Consider the following 23,042-nt stretch of genomic DNA (forward strand, 5'->3'; position numbering starts at 1 on the left):
GACAGATACAAGATTCCTTGAATTTTGCCTTCATCAATCCAGATCTAAGAGCAACATAGGAAAAATAAATTTAGGATTCTTAACTTTTTGAAGTGGCAGATACAAGTTTCCATGAGCAAAACTTTCATCATACGACCCTGATAAAAAAAAAAAAACCATAAATAAATTCCTCGTTACATGGATTTGCTAAAGTTTTTTTTTCTGAAGCTGAATGATTAGAAGGTAGAAAGTTGCTGGTGGCATGAATCATAAGGATGTAGAACTTTTTGACATTTGATCACGCTTAGAAAGATTTATATTGATTCGAGGGTGGAAATTTAGCATTAGATAAAAATTCTACAATAATGGTTTGAACTACAATTGCCTAAAATTTAGCATTAGATAAAATAACAGATAGGGACGGGGTGGGGTTGCAATTTCTGGAAACATTCAAACAAAAATCAGTTGAATTACTTATTTAAATAAAATAATTTATGATAATATATCTGATAAATGAAATAATTTCTAACAATTATGAATAGAGAACGTTTATTTACTTGTGCCTTGTTACTTAAGCTTGGTTATGGTTTGGTGTTGCAGTGGATGGGCGCAGACAAAAACAACTTACCAATTTACTTCTGTATCTTTTTAACCTTCTAAAAAGGTTGATTACATTTTAGATTAATCTTTTCAGAATGTAGCGCTTTACATTATGGAAAAGCTAATCCGGAATATAATTTTATATTTCAAACTAGGAGCAGAAAGCAACCGCCAATTTTGTGTCATTTTCTCTTGTGGTTTAGTTAGAGAGGTTACCTACACAAAAAAAATTGTGGTTTGTTTGTATTCACTGCAATTAAAATCGTATATAAAATTACCCTTCAATTTCTCTGTTGCTGTTGTGTAACCCTGTTCTGGGGGGCACCAGGCACCATATTAACTATGATGAGCATGTTAGAAATCAAGTGAAAAATGACTTTTGAAATAAAGGTATTTTTGTAAAATGATCAGAGTTCTTGTTTTTATCCATTTGATCTGGCATTGCATTAGAACGTGCACGCTAATTTCAACTACAAAGCAAACATGTGCAGTATCATTGATCAAATGAGTCACACAAAGTCAATTCATAACTAGTCACAAAAACTATCAATTAACACAGATAAATAAATGCTGAAACAACGATGTAGTGGAAGGAAAATAAGCCACTCATGTTAGAAACCCAAACAACTAATTTAAAAAAAATGTTTTTATCTGACTCTAATACTAAACTAAAAGGGTTCCTCTAAAAAAAATACTAAACTAAAAAGGTACTAAGTTATTTAAATACAGTAAGTAATTTCAATTAAACAACTCACGACCTTTTAAATTTAAGATTTTGAGATAATTAGTTTATAACAGCATGTGACTCTTATTAAGAGTCAATGCCACATACAACCGGAACATCATCCTCAACTGTATTTTAAGGATGATTAATCAAAATTTTGATGCAGACATATTTCTGTACAATGTACAGAATGATGGAACATGTACTCTACAGCTTTCCATTTTCTGTAACATGTACTCTACTGATATTATCACACGATGGTATTGAGAAAATTCCAACAGTTTTAACAATCCAAATAAAATATATTAACCATATAAATAAAAATTGCATTGCAGATTGGTGCAATGTCTAAGTTGACAGTGCCTAGGATTCTAAAAGCAAAATTGTATTTATATTTATGTACTAGAAGTCTAGTATACCTTATTGCAACATCAACGGTGGGAGAAACCAACTAAGATTAAGCTAATGATGAGGGGTTTGGATAGGATTCAAACCTCATTTCCACAATGAAATATAAAATAAAAAATAAAACCAAGTTTGGAGACCCCCTTTTTGCTTTCAAGACCTCTCTCTGAACTCTTTTAGATAAAGTACTACTGACAACGAATATATGTGATGTTAGAACCTAAATCAGGAATTTTATTTCCACAGCTTTACATAGTTGTCATAACTTGCAGAGGCAACCATTCCAGTGACAGATGACTGAGCCAAAGCAGAAATTACATTTTCATGTGCAGGAACTGTCAAGCTTTTGTTATCGGTCATGTTCCATAACTCTAAGGACTGCAGAGCACAAGGAAAAAAAATATACATTATTGTCACATAAATAAGAATGGGATGTTTTTAGAGAAAGAGAAGTGTTGAAATGAGGATAGTTTGCAGTATTACAATGAAATGGGTGCAGTTTTTTCCATGGGTCTGATGCATGCAGTCCAGAAGTAAGGTTTTTGAATCCATGCATTCATTACAACAGTTAATGAACAAAAGCTTACCGAACTTCCTCCAATCACCAACAAAGTTGAATAACTTGGATGAAAAACACAGGAATGCAATTGGCTCCCAGTGGAGCTGAACTCATGAATGCATTCTCCTCCTGAGGTCAAACTCCAAACCTTCACCAAATTAGGACTCACAGATGCCAAGGCATCACCATTCCCATCCCAGCAAATATAGCTCACCGGTTCAGGATGTCCCTACAATGACAAAATGATTTGAAGTTTAAACTGCAAAATCCATCAAAGATGCAAAGCTCAAAATAAAAAGACCATATTGTAGCATAAGGTAACCAATCTTCAGTCCTGCCATCAAATTTTCTGATTTTCCTAGTTAATTTTTTTTATCAATACTATTAATTAAATAATTATAACTTAAGCATGGAGACTGGATAGGACATCATCAAAAAATAGAAAGAGGAAGAGAGAATATGGAACAGACTCCATCCATTATTTAGAAATTAGCTGAAATGAAACTTTCATAATACGAACAACCATCAATTTATGAAGGATGGGTTTCAAATTTATCTTTATAATTATACAATATCAATGACCTTTGTTTAAGAGATTATATTACAATATTAAATTATACATAAGCAAATATGCGTATAGATTTTACCTGGAGGGTGTAAATTTGTGTGTCAGATTCAACATCAAAAATTGACACTCCTTTATCAGAAGCTGCTGCCAGGAAACGCCCTAGTCTAGGCTGAAACCTCACTTGTGCACTAGCTCCCTGAAACAACCAATTGTTAAGAAAAAAAGATATTAGACACATGTGATAAAATATTCAAAGAGGAACACACTTACTCAACGAACCTTAGTTACACGGGTGCAGGTGGCTGAATTAATATTCCAATACCGAATTTCATTTTCACCATCACAGAAGCAGAAAACTTCAGTCTTCTTAGGATGGAAATCAAGAGACATTATAGCTGATGAATGCCCACTATATTCTTGCACACAACGGCTTGGCTGAATTGAAAGAAAGAAAAAAAAATTAGTTCATTGCAATGTGTAGAATATAATTGCAAAAAATGAATGAAATGTCAAACACAGGGAACAAGGCCTGAAGAAGCTAGAATCTAGTTATAAGTTTTATACACCAGATGTATAAGTTACACATAATTTATAGGAAAACTGGGAAAAGTATGTTACATTGGTTGTGTCCCATAACCGCACAGACTTATCACGTGAAGCAGTCGCCAACTGAGATGAATTAGGTCTAAAACGGACATCTGTAATAACTGATTTGTGTTCTGCAGGAGTGCTCTCTATTTGTAAAGTGTCCATGTTCCAGATGTCAACCTAATGCAAATTCCCCCAAAAATTAACATATACAACTTTTAGCATTTCGATATATAAATTGAATGAAAAATTTCTCACAGCAGTTGTTTGAATTAGCCTAGGATTAGAGACCAATGTCCCATGCTTGGCCTTATGAAAAAAAAAATCACAATTATATAATAGAAAAAGGTAAATCCCAAGAACATGATATGTTGCTTGGGATAAAATGTTGCCAAAGGGAGATGTTTGGGATATATATATATATACACACACACACACACACACACATATAAAGGGATGATACAGAGTAGGAAATTCCTTAGGATGCTAGTCTTCAGATGAAAAAACAAAATTATAATCACCACCTATGTTGAGTATGTTCCTTAAATGAGCCACAATTATGCAAGTGAATTACCTTCATGTCATCTCCAGCACTGGCTAACCACTTTCCATCTGAAGAAAAGTGACAACAAGTAACTTTGCTGCTCCTTGTTCTTATGCAACCAACTTCACCAAAGGTACCTGAAATGAAAAATTAGGTTAATGATACTTTCCTGTAACACTTTTAGAGTAGAGACATATACAAAGATTACCTTTTGAAGATTCTTTCAGTTGCTCAGCCGGACTTTGTTTCACTGTTCCATAGAGATTTCCACCATCTACGCCATCATTTGATAGAAAGGATTCGACATTATCATCTAAAGCATCAACATCTCCAAATCGATCCATGTCGTCCTGGTTTATGAAATGATAGTGTCCAGAGCTCAATAATTTGTTCAGCTTATAAACTCAGCATCTCATAAAACATGGGCACTCAAATGTTCTAGTTAGTTTCAGTTCTGTACAACTCATGACAACTGTACAGCAACAACTGTCAATCTATTCGGATCTGATAGGAAGTTATGATACAGTTTGTAATAGTTTGATATGACTCAGTCTACAAATAGAATCCACTTCTTGTACTCATGTGATTGACTATAAATAAAACATATGGTTACTTATTTTCATCTCTCTCTCTCTCTCTCTGTTTACTGTTCTTATCTTCTACTTATTTGCTGCAATCTCAATAGTTAGCTAAATAGAACTTTTCAACTAATTATGACTGAACTAAACGTCTAAACATATGTAATGATACATCAATGAGCTGCAAGTACAAAGAAACATAAGCTATACTGGTCAACAATCGGGATGGCTGTTATACAAATTACATCACATCAAATGTGCAAAGAATATATCATAATTTATATATACAAAGACACATACATAAACTAAAATTATTGACAAAACTTACCAGCAAATTCGACGATGATGCAAGGCCTCCTGTTGTCTCTGTACCATACATCATCATGCTCTTTTGGACACTGTTAACATGCTGTAAGCTGCTTGCTGTATTTAATCCATCACCAGGTGTATGTGTTGATGGTGATGAAGTAGGGGACGGAGCAGCAGTGTTACCAGTACCAGTGCTATTGGCAGCTCCAGATTTTCTTTTTCTGTTACTCTGATGTCAAAGCAGAAACTACATTAATTAGCTTTGAAATTGAGAAAAAATTTGAGGTGGGGACAAAGAATGATAGAAAATCAAAATATATAGCCATGGAAAATAAATCTAATAGCAGCAGCAGCCTAAGAAATTAAGGTAGTATAAAGTAAAACAAAAACAAAATAAAAACATCAGATCTCTGTCCCTTTCCATTTTCCAAACACAACTAAATAAAAAGATAAAGGTCAAACAGCATAGTATGGACACTTGATACCACATACATCTGGTCACATTCCATGCAGAAAAAAAAATGACATTAACCTGCTGCTGTAATTGCTCCTGCTGTTGAGAATGAGATAATGATTGTTGTGACTGAGCCATCTTCATCTGCGACACCCATTAAAGATAAAACAAAAAGGAAAATTAAAACTGAACTCCAACAAGTGTAGTATGGTTCAATTCATCTGCAATCATGAAGGTAATAGCACACTATAACTACTTGGTGACAGGAAAGTTTCCTCAAGTCCTCATGTATATTATTGAGAGATCAAGGAGGGGTTTTCAGCATGAAATGTATTCACTTCTCCCACTGAGAAGTTTAGAGAAATCTTTATCACAGGTCTAGGCTGATATTTAAGTGACTTGCTATTTTCTTGGGATTTTTGGAATCTCAAGGGAGAGGAGCCACATTGGAAGCCTTTATTAAAGTTTATTGTCTATTATAAAGTCATGAACTATTTTAATTCTTTATTATTGTTTTTTCAAGAGTAAAATGTACTTATTTGTTTATGTATAGAAGTATCAACTATCAAGGGTTCTGGAGACTCACTCACCCAATTCATAGAACTTATATGTGTGTGTGTGTGCATGTGCGTTGAATTTAAAGATATTATGTTATACATGTTAATCAAACATTAATATTTCTAAATTCTAATTGACCTTTTTTAATTTTTGAAAAGCTAGTCCAACCTTAGGTGAATCTGACTGCATTTGAGAGCAAATAGATCCTTCATTTCTGGTAGACTGACCATCCTTTGCACTTAAGCTACCTCGAGGAAGACCAGAAAGTCTACGAGGATCCATGTCACCATAATTAGAATTCCCAAGGTTATTTTGTGCCTGAGCCTGTGCCAAGGCTTGTTGCTGTTGTGATGCCAAAACAAATTGGTTCTGGGTTGTCAAATTGGGCTTAGAAGCTTGTACACCGAAATTAGGTTTTAGTTGATCAATTCCCTGTAAAAGAAGGAATAGGTCAACTATTTCACCCTCAAGGAGTTTAACTAAACTTTAGAGAAACAACATTGATGACAATAATATTCAACTTACAGATGCTAGAGGCCAACCCTTCAATGGAAGACTTGTAACTCCTTGATTTATTCCTGAAGGATGATTAATAAACAAATCATAACAATCAATGGAATGACTCGATCATGTCTAATACTGAAGACAAATTAAGTAGCAATATCATGTCAAAGCCATGAGGAATATCTCTGCAAGAGATTAACAATGAAACTACACATAAAATCCAACACTGCAAATGCATGACAAAACCCATTGTAAGGTTGCAAAGCTTGCATTTTAAATGAAGAGTTTCCTTCATCAATAAAGATATGGGTATCATAATTTTAAACTTATGTCAAAGGATTATCAAGAAAAACAACAGGAAAAAAAAGTGTCTTTCTTTTTCACCACAAAAACTTAAAGCAGCACCCTGGCCTTCCAAACCACAGCCATGCACAGGAAAAGAGAGTGAGAATGATATGAAAGACAAAGAAAAAAGACTAAGAGTACACACAGATACTTCAAATAACTTATCTATAAAAAAAGAACTAGACTGGCATTATGAAGACAGAAAGTTAACACTATTCATATATAGTCCATAAAAAGTAGAAGTTTGATGTAACAGCATGAAGATGGGTATGAAAATAATACCTGGACTGCCTAGCCCAGATTTTGTTTGTAAAATTGCTTGTCGATAAACTGATGTATCCATAGGCAAACTCTTTGGAGTGGCACCTAAATTAACTTCTCCTTTGATGTCCTGTAAACTTAATGTATCAAGTTGCTTGTCACAGTAGAGGTGAAAATAGAATAGAGATGAAGTTGAAAATAGTAGAAAAAACACATGAAATGGCTGACTCAGAATATAGTTAAAGTAATTACAGTGGTTAAAGGAGTCCGCCCTGGAATTTGCTGTAATGCAGTGGACATATTCCCTGAATTTCCATGAACCAATTGACTGAGGACGCAAAAAGAATCCAAAATATTAGCAGTCCAATCCAAGTTGTTAAAATCAGGTTAAGAGTAGCACTCTAGCCCCCAGTAAATAAAAAGCTACGCAAATTTATTTACCCTTGATGACTAGCTGCTGATTTGAGTAAGGCCATCCTATTGGGATCAATAAGAGTAGGAGATGCCTCTGAATCCATTGAATGAGGGTGTTTCATTCGTTCTTCATACATTTTCATTGCCAACACACTTGCTGGTGGCTGACCCAACATTCCTTCAGAATTCATGGCATTTATGGAACCACCAAGGACAGGATGATTAGGATCTCTTCTCTGTAACTGTGCACTGCGTTGCTGCATAAGTTGCAATTGCTGCATTTGAAGTTGTTGCTCTCTAGCTTTTGTTTGCTGGGTCTACCAACATGCAAATACATATATATTCAGTTTGCTAGCAGTACTTAAAATAACTAAGGAACAGAAAAGCATACGTGCTACATGATAAGATCACCTCAATGTAAGCTGCAGCAGCCTCAGAATGTTTCTCATTTGTCCTTGAGATGAATATGTCCCAAAACACAGACCACCACTCATAGAGAAATCCTCCAGGCGCATCAATTGCTGTCAAAGACCAAATAACAACTCAGGCATACACTCCATTGTTCCACTTCCTTCATCATATATAGTTATATACCATCATAAACTCATAATAATGTCCATTGAAATTGGACAACAAAGTTAAAAAAAATGAGATTTTGTTGGAAAAGAAAAAGAAAAAAAGAAGCACAAGCTCAGAAGATAAGTTAACCCCCCAGAGAAACCAATTCACTACTGCTCTCTTTGGACAAGGAGTGATATAGGGAGGAAAGAAATAAGAGAGAATGCAATAAGAAGAATGTTAAATAGAGTAGAAAAAATGTCTTGTTTGGATGAATAGCAATTAGAACAAAAGTGAAGAAAATCCCTCTATGCTTATTGGGACGAGTGATTGAGATAAAAGAAATAATTTGATGTCATAAAAAAATTGTACTAGTTAAAAAATGATTTTTTTAATGAATTTAATTAGAATACACTGTCAATGTAGAAGTTTTTTACATTATCAACTCACCCTAGATTGTCATTTTATTGATATTCATTGACTTTTATGATAATTACTTTTTTTAGATCCTTCTCGGGACACAATCCTACTCAAGTCGGGTAAGACCACTATGGACGACAATGTTCTCCCTTCTAGTATTTAGGGCAGTTTCATACCTTAGGACTTGAATTTGAGACCATTGGTTAAGCTTGAACAACCTTGCGTCAATTGATCCATGTGCAAAGTGATTATGATAATTACTTTACAACTCGTACCTAAGGTGATATCTTATTAGTTGATAGTATAAAAATCTTTACACAAAATTATTTTTTTATGTTGATGTCATAAAAAATTTGATTTTTATTTAATACCAAAAAAAATAAAATACGGCCCCTTCTCCCTTCCCATATCACAGTTGATATTGGCGGAATTCTTGTTGTTGTGTGCCCCATTCCAAAATTCCCCCTTGCCCTATGTTTACATTCATCCAACTTATTTCCTTTCCTCCTAATTTCACCCAAACAAACACACCGTACATGTTTAACAAAGAAAACCCTTAAACCAACGAACTGGACTGCTAGTAAAACTACTCACAAAAAAAAGTCTTATTGTAGAAAAACATTTTAACCTAATTCATACAATGGCCATGGTGGTGAGGCAAACTAAAACACAACATTAACATTGTAAAGAATAACCACCAATCTCACCTACTGGATCCGTGGAAACTTTTCCTTCTGCGACAAAAGCTTTTGCAGCGGCATGTAATTTTCTTTTCATCAAATAATCATAAATATAAACATCAAGCCTGCATCAAAACAGGAAAAAAATAATAAAGAAATATAAGACGTTCCAGAAGATCTTTTAAGTCGGGATCAAACGCAGAAAACCGTAAGGGGGAATTTTTTTAAAAAAGAAAGCCAAGAATCTAGCAAGCGACAACACACATTTTATCAGCTTCCCAGTTACTCTGATTCTGAGCCATAGTGGACTTCATCTGCACAAACCCAATTTCCAAGAGACTAGAGATCTTGCCTGCAAAGAAGGAAATCTTTATTTTTGGAACCTTAAATGCAAGAATAACTCATAATACAGGTAATTAAATTAAATTCCATACTATTATTACTTTTAACTTGTTCAATTAAACCTGTTAATTGCCACAGTGAATTGCTCTGACAATTCTTAACAAATTCTTTTTTCCTTTTCATCTCGTTCTAATTCCATCTTATTCTCAGAAACAGCACAGAACAAAGAAAAAACCACAATCAAATCCAACTTTCACAACCGAACCAGAAAGAGAGAAAAAAATCATACCAGTTCCTCGGATCAAAGTTTAAACCACCACCCCACAAGCTACCCACTTCCCAAAAACCTGTCACAGGCCAAGAAAACCATAATTGAGCAAAAACAAATAAGTATGGTTCAATTCGATTAAAGGGTATGCCATTAAAGGAACGTGTTTTGTTTTCAAGCTTTCTTTGCAACCTTAAAAGACGGTGTTGGACTAGAATGAAAGTGATCAAAACCTCAAAAGAGAAAATATCGGTTTTTTTGTTGTTGGTTTCTTGAGAATCAGAACAGAAGAGAAAGAAAAAAGAAAAAGCGTGGAACTAGTTTGAGTGTGAGTGAAGTGCAACAACCCACGCTTGAGTTTTGACACAAGTGGAGAGAGAATCCACGGTGACAGAGATAATTGGAAGGGAAACGTACAACGTTATTAATGCAGGTTAGGTTAGGTTAATTTTTTAAATATTTGAACTAAAGGATAAAATAAATCTTTAGGTGGATTTCACCAAAAAAAAAAATAATTCTTCCGGTGGAAGAAAGGTGCCTGCATTTACATATCTTTTAAAGATGTAGGTTAATTTTTCAAATATTTGAACCACAGGATAAAATAAATCTTTAAGTGGATTTCACCAAAATAAATAAATAATTCTTCCAGTGGAAGATAGTTGCCTGCATTTATTTATCTTTTAAAGATGTAAAGATAAAGATAAATGAGAAATCAATAGAAGAAGATAAATATTGAATAAAAATGAAAAAAAAAGTTATAATATGTAGATAAAAATAAGTGGAAGCGGAGCTTATTTTATTAGTTAATCTTTATCTTTATATTAATAAAAGTAAAGAAGTTTTCGAGGGAATTTTTATGCATTTAAGAAAAAATTAAAATAATTTATTTTTATATATTTTTAAATTATAGATTAATTATAATTAAGTAATTGTGATAAATATTTCAAATTTTAAATAATTAGATTAATTATTATCAATCTGATTTGAAATTATGAATAATTAAATTTATGATAATTGATGTTATCAAATAATTATGATAAGTATTTGAAATTTTGATTAATTGGATTAGTTATTATCAATCTGATTTAAATTTTTGAACAATTAAATTTATGATAATAAATTATCATAAGTTAGTTATTATTAAGTAATTACGATAAGTATTTAAAATTTTGAATAATTAGATTAATTATTATCAAACTAATTTAAAATTTTGAATACGTTTTAATTTTTTATAAAAATTTAAGGCAATTAAAATCATTAAATTATAATAATTTATTGTTTTAAATTAACTAACATAAGCAATACATAATTGAATTATTTTTTTGGTATTTTTTATTATGGATCTTATATGATATGATTACGATTCTTATTTTTTCTAATTACGACGCACTACATTTGTCATGTATATTTTGCTATATTATTTATTTATTTTTGTTACATATTTTATTATATCTTTTAATTTATTATTTTTTCATTTATTCTGTATCCTAAAATTGAAAAATCAATTTAATATAAATATAGATGAATAATGTGTTTCTCTTTTCTATTGTCAATTTCTCCTGAATTTTCCCCCAACACTTATTGGAAAATATATAGATATATAAAGATGTATATAATTTCTGATATTAAACTCGGGAATCATATAAGATTTTAGTTTGAATCATTCAATTATGAATTTGTTTGAATATTGATTTCAATACTACGATTTCACTTAAGTAGCTTTTTGTTAAGGTTAAAAGACTTTCACTTTTATTCGTATGAAAGGGTAAACGAAACTTTCCTTTCCTGTATAAATATCGGGTTATGTTAGGAAAATCACTAAATTAAAAGTTTATTAGTACGTTGTTAAATTGTTAATGAAAATTCACATGTTGTGCAGTAAAGGTAATTCATTAAAAAGTCAAACATGTGGACAACGACTTGCTATCAAATATTTTCCAATTTTTCCTAAATATGTTGACTGCATTAAATAAGGGTAATAATTACTAAACAACAATTTTCAACTCGTCAATATAACAAAAAAATATAGTATTTCAATCTTCTAAAAAAAACTAGTCTCATATTTTTATTATAAAATGTCTTACTTTCAAAAGAGGAAAAAATGTTTCATTTGGGCCAATTTTATTAGAGCTTAAAGGTTACTTACAAATAAAACCAGACCAAATAATTAATAATAAAAACCCTTAAAAAGCAGCTTAATTTTGATGAACAAGATAATAAAAAAAGGTAGTTTTTAGAAAAGATAGTACGTATAATTCACATAATAATATAAGATCTTATTGAGTTTATATTTATAAGTAAAAAATAATCTATTTAGTAAAAAATTATATTTAATTTTTTTATGTATAATTTTCTAAGACTAGAATATCATAAATGAAATTAATTTCTAATTTAATAAATCAAGGGATACATCACTAACACATGAGAAAAGAAAAAGCTAGTACTTGGAGCTTATGTATGGCTTACACAACTTTTTTAGAAAGATCCTCTTCGAATCTTGATAGGGAACTTATTAGTTTAGCTTGCTTTATTTATTTTCCTTGCTCTCAGTTTTCACTTTGCAACTTCGTTGTACAATTAAACCCAAGTATCTTGAATGGTGTATAATTTGTATGGTTTCTAAAATTATTTTTAAAGTTATTGGAATTTATTTTTTATTTTTTTTGTGAAACTTGTCATCTCTTACTTTCTATTTAATTACTTTTTATTTATTTAATTAATGTGCATTAGTCTTTTTCTTTAATCATTATAAGAGAGAATGAATATATCTAATTAACTTATAGTATTTATTGTAAAATATTTAAAAATATTTGATAAAAAATAATTAATGTAAAAGACGACATAAAAAAGTCTTATAAAAAAGATAAATAAATTTAAAAAGACTTTTATATTTTTATATTTAGAAACAGAGTACTAATTAATTTTGTGCTTCCTGCCATCATCTTTGGTAGATAAATTGTTTAATATTTACAAGTTAATTGAGTGGTGCTTATTTTTCTTGAAAAGCTTCGTTCAATTCCATTTAATTAAACTTATTAAAATAATTTTATAACATTTAGTGACCCGTGACCATGTGATGCTCTGATATGGGATTGATTTATTTTTTTTCACACAGAAAAATCTATTTGATTGCATCTAAAACAAGAATACATGTTGGAATATAATCAAATGCCTAGATGTTAATTAGCAAAAGACCATGATACTCTGGCTAACTTGTAAGCAATATTATTTTGACTTATCTATCTCCTTGCAAAATTCACCAATGAATTTGAAATTAAATTCAAAACCTTCCTACAATTGGACAGGATATGATGGTTTCAACATCAATGAAGTTATCCTTGCAGCACATTAAATCATCCACCACTAATTTATAGCCAACTTCAATGGTAATATCTTGCAAACCCAGCTCTTGAATCCAAAGAATTCCTTGTAGTAACCCCCATGATTCTGCCTCTTTTGGATGAAGAATTCTTGTTAGCCATTGAGTTCTTGCTTTTACGAAATTTCCATGATAACATCGGAGACACAAACCTGCACCAAAACAGCTATGATCTTGGAAGATGGTAACATGTGTGTTGAGTTTAAAACAACCTGTTGCAGCGTCCATTGTTTGTTTTCGCACGTTTATGATGTGTTAACATTATGGAAATTTTCTTTCCTAGCATGCTTCCACTCCAATGGAAACTGAGTTGCCGTAGAGGTGGATATGTTAACTGGTAGGTCCTCTTCATTCCAGATTTTTTTATTCCTTCTTATCCATATAGTCCATAAAATCAGGGGCGGGCATGGATTGAATTTTTAAAAATTTAATTCATATATACTTAAAATAATTGAATTTTAAATATATATATATATATATATATATATATATATATATATATATATATATATATATATGATTTGGATTCAAAATCCCATCTATTTAAGTAGATATGGATTTGATCATATATAATCTATATCTACTTAAATGTTATAAGAATTTTCTTTTTACAAATTTTATTAATTAAACACTTAAAAAAAAACTTAACACATGTTCACTTAAACTTGATAAGAATGACTTCAAATACCAAATGTATTAATTAAAAGATCACTAAAAAGAATTAATCATACACTTGAATCTGACCAAGTTCTATCAGAATCATACTCAATTTACTAATAATTAGTTTCCACGTTATTTTTATCCTCTAAATATGTATCTTCTTTAACATTCCCAACATCCCCCAATGTAGCCTTCATCCCCAATCTTTGTCATTGAAATCGTCATCATCTTTTTTGTGACTTTATTCTTCTTCAACTTCTTCATCGTCGTTGCCAATCACCATCTTCCTAACGATGGGGATGCCGTGACGCAAACGTTTAAGTTTCTTGGAAGAGGATTCCTAAAGCCACTCAATTTTCTCCTTTGAGAGGTTGAGGGATTCTTCTCCGTCATCATCGTAACAAACCACATGCTTAGAGGTGAGGATATGGAAGGATTTGACGAAGCCTTCATACCAGGTTTTGCCCAAGGGCCAATAAACCTTGATCCTTCGACCAACGAGTAGGAGGGGTATGACTACAGTTAGGTTAAGGTTAGGGTTGGTTTTGGAAAGAGTGGGAGAGGGCGAAGGAGAAGCAGATTTGGTGAAGAAGAAAGTGATTTGAATTTGTTGATTGACGAGTACTGATCGACCGTTGGTGTTGCGGCAAAACCATTGTTGTGTGTAATGTGTTGCAGAGTGCAGTAAATGAGTGACTTAAAGCGTTAGAGACAAGTTATGGTAAACAAAAAAGGTGGTGGGGTTTCTGTGTTTGAGCCTTTTGGGCGTGATGAGGTGTGGGTTTTGGATTTGGATTTTGGATTTGATGGGGAAACGGGTTTGGATTCAGATGTCCACTTAAGATCCATGTATCAGATAATGGATTTTGGATCTTTAAACTAAAATAAGACGTGAATGAGTTTTAAAAGTCTAATCTATTAAAGTGATTTAAAACAAATTGGATTAGACTGAGAATTGGATCAAATTAGGATATTGGACTTTTTTTTCCCAGGCCTACATAAAATGATAACAAGAGTCTCCTTCTTCTGGATGAGAGTGTGGTTAAAAGATCAAACAATACGACATTCTTCTTTGATTCCCTCCAATGTTGTGATTTTATGTTGAAAATTTGACCAAAACATGCCATTTGCCAAACTGTTTTTGCATGATCACAATCAAAGAATAAAGATCAATTTCTTAGCAATTTTCACATTACGACATTTCATATGGTGATACTTCACTCAACTCCTTATTGGTAAAAATCCCTAATCGTTCAGAACTCTTCGTAGGTAATCCTTTTTGAGACATTGACAACCAACTTTGACATCGCTTAATTGCTCTTAAATGACCGTTGCAAACCTATACAAGACTTTTTAGTATATTTTGTCTTCATTCACATGCTTTATGGAAGATCACTCATCTCATAAATATTCTAAGTTAAACATGCTGAATTGTGGAATTCTTAATTGATAAACTATCAAAAAGTAGATGAATCTTATTAGTATAGGTAATGCCAACTAATTTTTTAAGTCATCATCAACGGTACAATTTCATACCTATACAATCTCAAGATCTCTCTTATTTTGGTGTGATTTTTCTAAGGTATTACATCTTTGATTTTCTCTTATGTGATTTTATGTTGAATATTTTACCAAAAACCTGCCATTTACATGATCACAATCAAATAATAAAAGTCCTTCGTTTTCAATTCAGTTTTTCACAAAAATGACTCCTATGAAGACATAAAACTCCTTGTGTTTTGAAGTTTGTTATGAGAGGGCAAGCAAACTCCTAAGATCTTCCCAAGAAAAGTGATTTAACTTAGGAGCAACATGTAAATTCCAAACCTTCATTTAATCTACTTTTACTTTCAGGTGATCCGTTTGAATAATTACTAAATCCATGATATAATGATAAGTTGTGGTAACATAATATTTTTTCCATTTTTTTGAAAATATCCAAAGAAATTTATTAGAATTGGACAAATTTAGCAATGAGATTTTCTTTATTTCATAAATATCTTAATGGTTAATGAGGATACTTACACTAAATGTGTCATGCCCCATTGGAAGTAATATCGAAATTTGTGAATTGTCATGAGCTCTAAGTCAAGGTTGGTCCCAAATTCTAATATTACTTCCATTTCAATCATTCATTTTCTACCTTCATTTACTACACCAAACAAAACTTATATTATGCCCCACTTGAATTTCCAATAAATATTCATTTGAAAAATGTTGAAATTTAAAGATTTTAGAAAAAAATACTAATTTAAGATAAGTTTTTTTATTCAATTAAATTAACCAAATTCTTTAATTGTGATCGATTAATTATTTTTTTACTGTATTGATCAATAATGCAAATATTTTTTTATGCTATGATCAAAGGTGTAAAGATTTTATATATTATTATTATTATTATTAAATTACAAACTATCTTTTATAATAAATTTATTTACTTTTTAATAGTTGTCTTAAAATTCATATAAAAACTTATTTGTAATTGAATACATTTGCAAAAGAAATAATACATACTAAAAGTCTATTTCTATTTATCTCAAAATAATATTCCTCTAATTTAGTTAATCTTTTAGCATATGAATCTCCGTAACCCTTGGCGGCTCAATATTTCTCCCCATCTAATGAACTGTATTCCTCTCAATATTTTTTGAAGCACAAATTCTCTTGTCTCTCTTTCTTTCTCTGCCTCCAATCCCAATATTCTCTTCCCTTCTCTCCTTCATTTGCACCATTCAAAAGCCCGAAACATTCTTCTTCTTCTTCTTCTTCTTCAACAAACCAATAGCATAAACACGTGGCCTGACTCTTCAAAGCTCTACCATCTCTTGGGTACGCAGTTGTATTAAATATTTGGAGGGAGGGAGAATTTTGTCGTAGTGATCATACCGGCTTGAACAGATTGCCTTCGGTGGAGGCGTAGGATACCTGTGGTTTAAACCAAAAAAAAGAAGAAGAAGAAAGCTCTAGCCTCTCACGTTGAAACTCTCATGCCATTCTCTCTTCACTTACCCACCAATCACCCATCATGGAACCTTCCAAACCCCAAGCAACCAACACCCACTAAGCAAAACCTCATTTTTCGGCGATTCCCGGTCTTTTCCTCGCTCAGAACCTCCCTCGACTGCGTCTCCGATGGAGGCGTCGAGAAGGGCTCTTCTTCGAAGCCAATTCGGCTCCCATTCGTGGTGAGGAGCCCCGCCAGTGTCTCGAGATTCTTCTGGACCGGAAACTGCTTGCAGGTCGTGAGCGTCGACGGCGGCGGCAGTGCGGCTTCTGACGTGAGTTTTGATGATAGGTGGCTGAGGGCGTTTGGCTCTGTTGTGTGGGACTTCTTCATTCCGAGAGGAGTCACTGGGAACTATGTGGAGTATGTCAAATGGAAGCTTCTTCATCGTGTTTTCAGCTCCGCGCTTCAAGTGCTTGCCACTCAGGTATTTACTTTTTTCTAACACCTTGTTTGTTTATTGTTTGCAAAAACAGTTTTTTTTTTAATTTTATTTTATTAAAAGGATTAAAGGACACAACTTAGATATAGTTTGATAGGAGGAGATATAAAGTTGATCCAATGGTTAGGGAAATATGAAGGAGGAGGGAGGAGGAGATGTTGCGGGTTCAAGTCCTGTAATTTTTTCTTTCTTATTAGCAAATGTTAGTTTGTTATAATGTTAGTTTTTGTTAGCAGAGGAGATCAAACCCGCGACCTTTTCCTGCTCTTCTCTGATTGGAATTGATATAGTTTCATCTCGGCTATCGACAAACTTCGTTTACATATCTGTTAGGAATCTGAGGAGGGGAAAAGGAAGCGAACCATGGCTTGAGAGTAAAACTCAAAAGGAATCATATTGAATAGAACAAAGTAACTAACTCCTAACTGAATTGGAACTAGCACTTAACTAATTGCTTCTCTGTTAATTGATTTTTAACAACTTCACTAACATCCTGTTTAATATCAACACGGGAACTCTAATTCTGATTGAAGAACAACACTCAAATTACTTATGGACCTACATCTAAGTATTGTCCGTTTTTAGATTTTGTTTTGTCTCCTAAGCACATTTGAAAGTCTTTGTCCCATGAGCATATTTTTGTTTTCCAAAGTTTGTCTACTAGGCAATGGAATTGAGCATCGAGGAAAACAGAAGAAGAGAATGAGAAAACATTCTAGCTGTTTCTGTTTTTTTTGGTTTTTAAAATACTTGTTTTGGAAACAGTTTTCAAAATTTAATATAATTTGGATGAGAGATTGATTTTGCTGAGTAGTTTGAAATTATTTTAGAAAATAGATTTAAAACAAAAAGAAAGTGAGAAGAGAATTAAACAGGCCATGGGTTTGAAGTTGTTAAGTGACTGTTTGGTTTCATGCCATGTGGTGGGGTTGTTAAGGATTACTTTGAAAATTGATAATACCTTATATGTTCATTCATGTGGAAAAATTTAAACTTTGTTTATTAGTCTGTCTTAGTTGCCATGTGTTCTACACTTCTACCTATGCATACAATGAGGAGTGTGTGCTTGTGAGAGAGAGGGAGAGAGATTGTTATGTATCTTATTTGTGTGATGGATTTATTTGCTTTTAAAAAAATGCATGTGTGAGAGAGAGAGAGAGAGAGGGACAGAGTGAGTTAAACAGGGTTCTCTGTTTCCTTATCACATAATGAATGCGTCACACATTTTATCCTCATTTAAGTTGTGATGAAAGTTCTTCTAGGTCTCACTGTAGTGGTTTGTCTTGCATGAGAACTTACTGTGTTACAATGGATTGGTCTCAGGCAATGTTTACAGCCATGGGAGTTGGATTCTCCAATTCCCTTCCATCAGCTGCTGCCCTTAATTGGGTCTTAAAAGATGGTCTTGGACGACTAAGCAGATGCATATACACTGCTAGCCTAGCATCTGCTTTTGATACAAATTTAAAGGTATTTTAACTTTCATTTTTGAATGAATCTATTTTCGTTAAAAAGTCACCTGAACTTCTGAAGTATAACAATTTGAGGTGATGGTGGCAATTAATTTGAAACTGCAGTTTTTATATGCTAATCATATATGAAGAAATCTGATGAATTTTTCTTGTCATCTTTTCGGTACCTGCTGTACAAAGAGGGTTCGGTTCACTACATCTGTCCTTTTTGTTGCAAGCATTGGACTTGAGTTACTTACTCCTGCATTTCCTCGTTGCTTCCTGCTTCTTGCAACTATTGCCAATATTTCTAAACAAATAAGCCTGGCTTGTTACTTAGCGACTCGGGTAAGGATCAGACCTCTACAATATATAGTTCTCTATTAAATTGATTTTTTTTAAATGTCTCTTGTTTTGGAGCTGTTCTTTGTATGATATTATACTCTTAATGGAATTTCGTATATGAGGCAAAGTAATCTGCATGGTAGTTAATAAGATATAACCTATGTCGGTGCTGCACGTTAAGAGTTCATGTTTTTATCTTTGTATATGGGTTGGTGTTACCCCTTGTACCTCAATTAATATATCTATTATTTGCCGATTTAAAAAAAAAATCCGCATGGTAGTTGTTATGTAGTAAAATAATCTGTATAGCAGAAAAATAAAGAGAGCCGTGTTCTAGGTAGGCATTAAATTTATTTGACATCCTAATATGTTATATGAAATGATGTAACAATGCTGGTGTGAGGAGTTACAGAAGATTAGACAGAAATGTCCAATTCTTGCGCTGCCAATATAATAACTCTAATTATTTTGTTCCTTTTAATAACAACTTTTGTAAGTCTTGTAAGTATGCTTAAAATTCAGAGATTTGGTTGCTGTGTATGAATTATGATATTACTAATTACTATATTAGTAGATCTCACAGTCATTAATGTACTTTGTGCCAGTATTCTGGTTGCATGTTTGAATAAGAGCTTTTGTTTCACACGGATAGATGCTAGCCATAATTATGTAATACAAATATGTTATCAAGTATTTGAATGGGACCTCCAAAGCTGTCAGTTTTTCTTTAGACCTCTGGATTTCTGTTAGTAGACAACTTGTCATACTGATTGCTAGTTTCTTTGTTCTGTGACTTCTTAAACCATACCACCTTATATTCCATTTCAATAAAGCACAAAGTGCTTTCGATAGCATGAACTGCCCATCTTTTCTATTTGTTTATTGGTTGTGGATTTACCTTTTGCCCAACTAAATGTACAATAAGTTCATCAATAGAGGATGTGTCTTGCAAAAATTCTCTGCTTTTGTGTTGTGTATAGTGATTGATAACATCTTTTGACCCATGAATTTTGGTGTTTTCACTTTGTTTAAACAGTCAGCTGTTCATCAAAGTTTTGCAATAGGAGACAACCTTGGTGAAATTTCTGCTAAGGCACAGGTCAGCATGTGCATTTCTTTCTTTCTTTTTTCCATAATATGTATCTTGAATGCATTATTTTCTGATTTTTTTTATATGTTTGTTTCAGATTCAAACAGTGTGCTTTGACATCCTTGGTCTTATGCTTGCTGCACTTGTTAATCTGTGGATAGAGAACCATCGAAGGTTGTTATCTATCTCCATTAATTAAATATTCTTTATATATGTGTATATACACATACACACACATTAATTAGATGTTCTTCTTGTTCGTTAGATGTATAATACTATAGGTTGGCTAAGCTGTGGAACTAAGACCTTATCTTTAACAAGAAAAACAAAAGCTTTACACGATGTTACATAGCCAGTTTGACTTGTGTTGGTGTATGATATATTTTTCTAGTTTCTTTGCATAAATAAATTGGCTTATCTTTTAACTTGTGTTATTTCCTGGCTTGCAAGACAACAAGCAGGTCTCCATTACTTTATTTATCCCTTTTTTGCTGCTATGGACCTTTTTGGGATTTATCAAGGACTAAAGACTGTCCATCTGCAAACCTTGACTAAGGTAGGTTTTCTAGTGGCTTGAAATATTAAATTGTGTAGATTAAATTTTTTCTAATTTATAATCTAGGACAAACTAATTTGTTTTCTTCGTTTAATATTAAAAATGTAAAGTGTGATGGGATTCCGGATGTCTCCACTTTTAGACAAGTGCAAAGAATCAAGTTTTAGATTTGCTATCATTACTGACACATTAAAGGAAAGATTTTATTATTATCATATGTTGGTTTAGTCTTTTTCTGTTTCTGTATGTCCTTTTTATTTGTTCATTTTACCCCTCCACTTGTATATTTTGTCTTATAAAAACATCCATTTTTTAAACTGTTTTTTGTTGTATGACATTAGACTTTTGTCGAGAGTATTTATTTATTGTCTTGTTGGTGTGTTATTGTTTTAGGATAGGCTTGAAATTATTCTGAGCACTTGGATTGAGTGTGGATATGTGCCATCCCCTGCAGAGGTGAGCGAGAAAGAAGGAATTAACTTTCTGGGAGTGAAAGGTGATATGCTGCTGACTCTTCTATTTCTGTTCAATACTGTCCAAGTCCTGTTCTTCAGTAGTGAGCTTATAGTCAACTAATACGGTTCGATACAGGTAAAAGCTTGTGGCCAATTAGAATAGGGTGCCTAAATCCCAAGGACCAAGTACCCAAGTGGTCAATGAAGACAATACAATGTATAACAGATGAGGATTATTACTTTGTGTGCGCTGAGATCTTCGATGGATTAAGAAGAACCGGAAAGGTGAGCATTATTCTGAGAGTATCCGGGGGGCCTATTCTTCCTCTTAACATCCTATAAAGTAGTGTTTTCTAACTGTTCGTATTTGCTTGTCTCTTATGGTGGTAAACCCTCTAGCCGTCTATCCTTCTTTCCATACGTGAAGGAGCCAAAGCAGTACATATAATCATGGGTTTGCTGCAGGTAGCATAACCACTCTTCATAGTGTATTTTCGACTATTTTATGATTAATGCACCGTTACTGGTAGCTAATTGAATTTGGATCCTCTCTGGTTATGAGAAAGACAAACAATTACAGTATGACCCACAATTGTTTATGTTGGGTCCGTTAAACTTGCTTTTGTATCTTTTACTTTCATAACATAAATGCTAGCAAAACACTCTTTAACACTTTCTAGTTTCTACTGTTAACTGAAATTTATTGGAAATCACAAAATTGTGGATTTCACTTATTGGAAATTTATTGTAATTTTCAATAAATTTTAATCAATAGTAGAGTCAGTTTGTGTTAGAAAGAATGTATTAGAAAGTGTGTTGCTAGCACTTCTCTAACATAAAAGGATCCAAATTCAACTAATTAATTTGGTTTAAGCTGGAATAGAATACTCTCCATTTACTTTGGGAGGTAAAAACTCCGACCTGAAACCAGTTTTGCTCATTTTAATGATATATTTTGATATGACACTTTAAAAACAAAATCCTATGTTCAGGCTTGCTACATCAGAAAGGCTCTACTCTTGAACAGTACTAGGTGGGAGATTATTATAGAGGAAAGCCATGCATCAGACTCAACAATGGAGGATTGGTCTGTAATTGTTGAGGATGCCAAGAGATCTACAGAAAGGGATATGTCTAATTTGATTGAACAAATGGTGGGAAAGGGTTGGATGGTGAAGAACATTCTATTGTCAACACAAGAGCAGACTCGATACAGTTTTGTATGTGATTAATGATAGTTTTCAAAATTTGGCTGGCTCCTTTATTCAATGGGAGTGTTTGGGGATACGATACCATTCATTTTGAAGATTAGACTAAAGAATAAGGTAAAAAATGTGTTGTATATTCATAACTTTCATTATAACCAAAAAATATATTCATAAATCATAATTAATCTTCTGCTGGAGGGTGTTTTTAAGCCCATACACTGATTATGTAATGAGTACCTGAATTGTATTATTATACATTTACACAGAAAAAAGGGCTATGCTCTTCTTTTCTTATTGTTTATGTAACTTGTATTATCTGTGTACGCGATTTCCAGTGCACACAATGGTTATAGGGTAGAGTTCATCTATATCTGTTGCACCATTGCCAATTACTCCTCAATGAAACCTCAAATTTTATGATGATTTCCGTGTCACGACCAAAATAGCAATAGTTGGCAACCAAAGATTCAATTGAAAGTGAAAACTAATGTTATTATAAGAAAATAAATTAGGTAATTTAAAAAATTAGTAAACAAATTAAAATTAAAATTAGATAATTTGTTTATAAATATAAGAAAAGTAACTGGTTAAATAAAGTATATTTTTTGTATGATTTAGTTAATTTTTTATTTATAATTTCATAGTTTATAAAAAATAAATTAAAAGTTAATATTTAAAAAATTGTAGGTAACTTTAATGAAATAATATTTTTTAAATTCAAACATATCCAAGTGTTATCTAATATGTTATTTGGTGTGCACTGAACATTAAATATAATTAAAGTTCTTATTTAT

The 23,042-nt window shown here is 32.4% G+C and overlaps 2 protein-coding genes across 4 annotated transcripts; one reads left to right on the forward strand and one right to left on the reverse strand.

Annotated features, from left to right (window-relative positions):
• Positions 1–1,583: 1,583 nt before the first annotated feature.
• Positions 1,584–10,080, reverse strand: LOC114423755 (transcriptional corepressor LEUNIG_HOMOLOG-like). Of its 3 annotated transcripts, none has more exons than XM_028390626.1 (19): positions 9,851–10,080; positions 9,680–9,737; positions 9,313–9,400; positions 9,076–9,173; positions 7,802–7,911; positions 7,418–7,707; positions 7,229–7,304; positions 6,998–7,106; positions 6,392–6,444; positions 6,035–6,298; positions 5,387–5,452; positions 4,874–5,083; positions 4,176–4,317; positions 3,998–4,104; positions 3,454–3,603; positions 3,115–3,270; positions 2,915–3,031; positions 2,192–2,496; positions 1,584–2,086 (listed from the first exon to the last, which is right to left on the reverse strand). In XM_028390626.1, the coding sequence occupies exons 3-19, from the start codon at positions 9,360–9,362 to the stop codon at positions 2,080–2,082; spliced, it is 2,310 nt and encodes a 769-aa protein (XP_028246427.1). In that variant the 5' UTR covers positions 9,363–9,400; positions 9,680–9,737; positions 9,851–10,080; the 3' UTR covers positions 1,584–2,079. The 3 variants fall into 3 exon arrangements, with proteins under 3 accessions (XP_028246427.1, XP_028246426.1, XP_028246424.1); XM_028390625.1 differs by having other exon boundaries at positions 2,296–2,496; positions 9,892–10,079; XM_028390623.1 differs by having other exon boundaries at positions 2,296–2,496; positions 9,851–10,079.
• A 6,218-nt stretch (positions 10,081–16,298) lies between these two features.
• On the forward strand, positions 16,299–22,569 carry LOC114423756 (protein root UVB sensitive 4-like). Its single transcript, XM_028390627.1, has 10 exons — positions 16,299–17,128; positions 18,467–18,613; positions 18,796–18,942; positions 19,976–20,038; positions 20,127–20,203; positions 20,480–20,585; positions 20,979–21,081; positions 21,177–21,325; positions 21,440–21,505; positions 22,033–22,569. Exons 1-10 carry the CDS (start codon positions 16,685–16,687, stop codon positions 22,270–22,272), a joined length of 1,542 nt encoding a protein of 513 aa, XP_028246428.1. The 5' UTR covers positions 16,299–16,684; the 3' UTR covers positions 22,273–22,569.
• Positions 22,570–23,042: the final 473 nt, after the last annotated feature.

The sequence above is a fragment of the Glycine soja genome, chromosome 8 (genome assembly GCF_004193775.1).
Source record: "Glycine soja cultivar W05 chromosome 8, ASM419377v2, whole genome shotgun sequence".
Classification (NCBI taxonomy): domain Eukaryota; kingdom Viridiplantae; phylum Streptophyta; class Magnoliopsida; order Fabales; family Fabaceae; genus Glycine; species Glycine soja.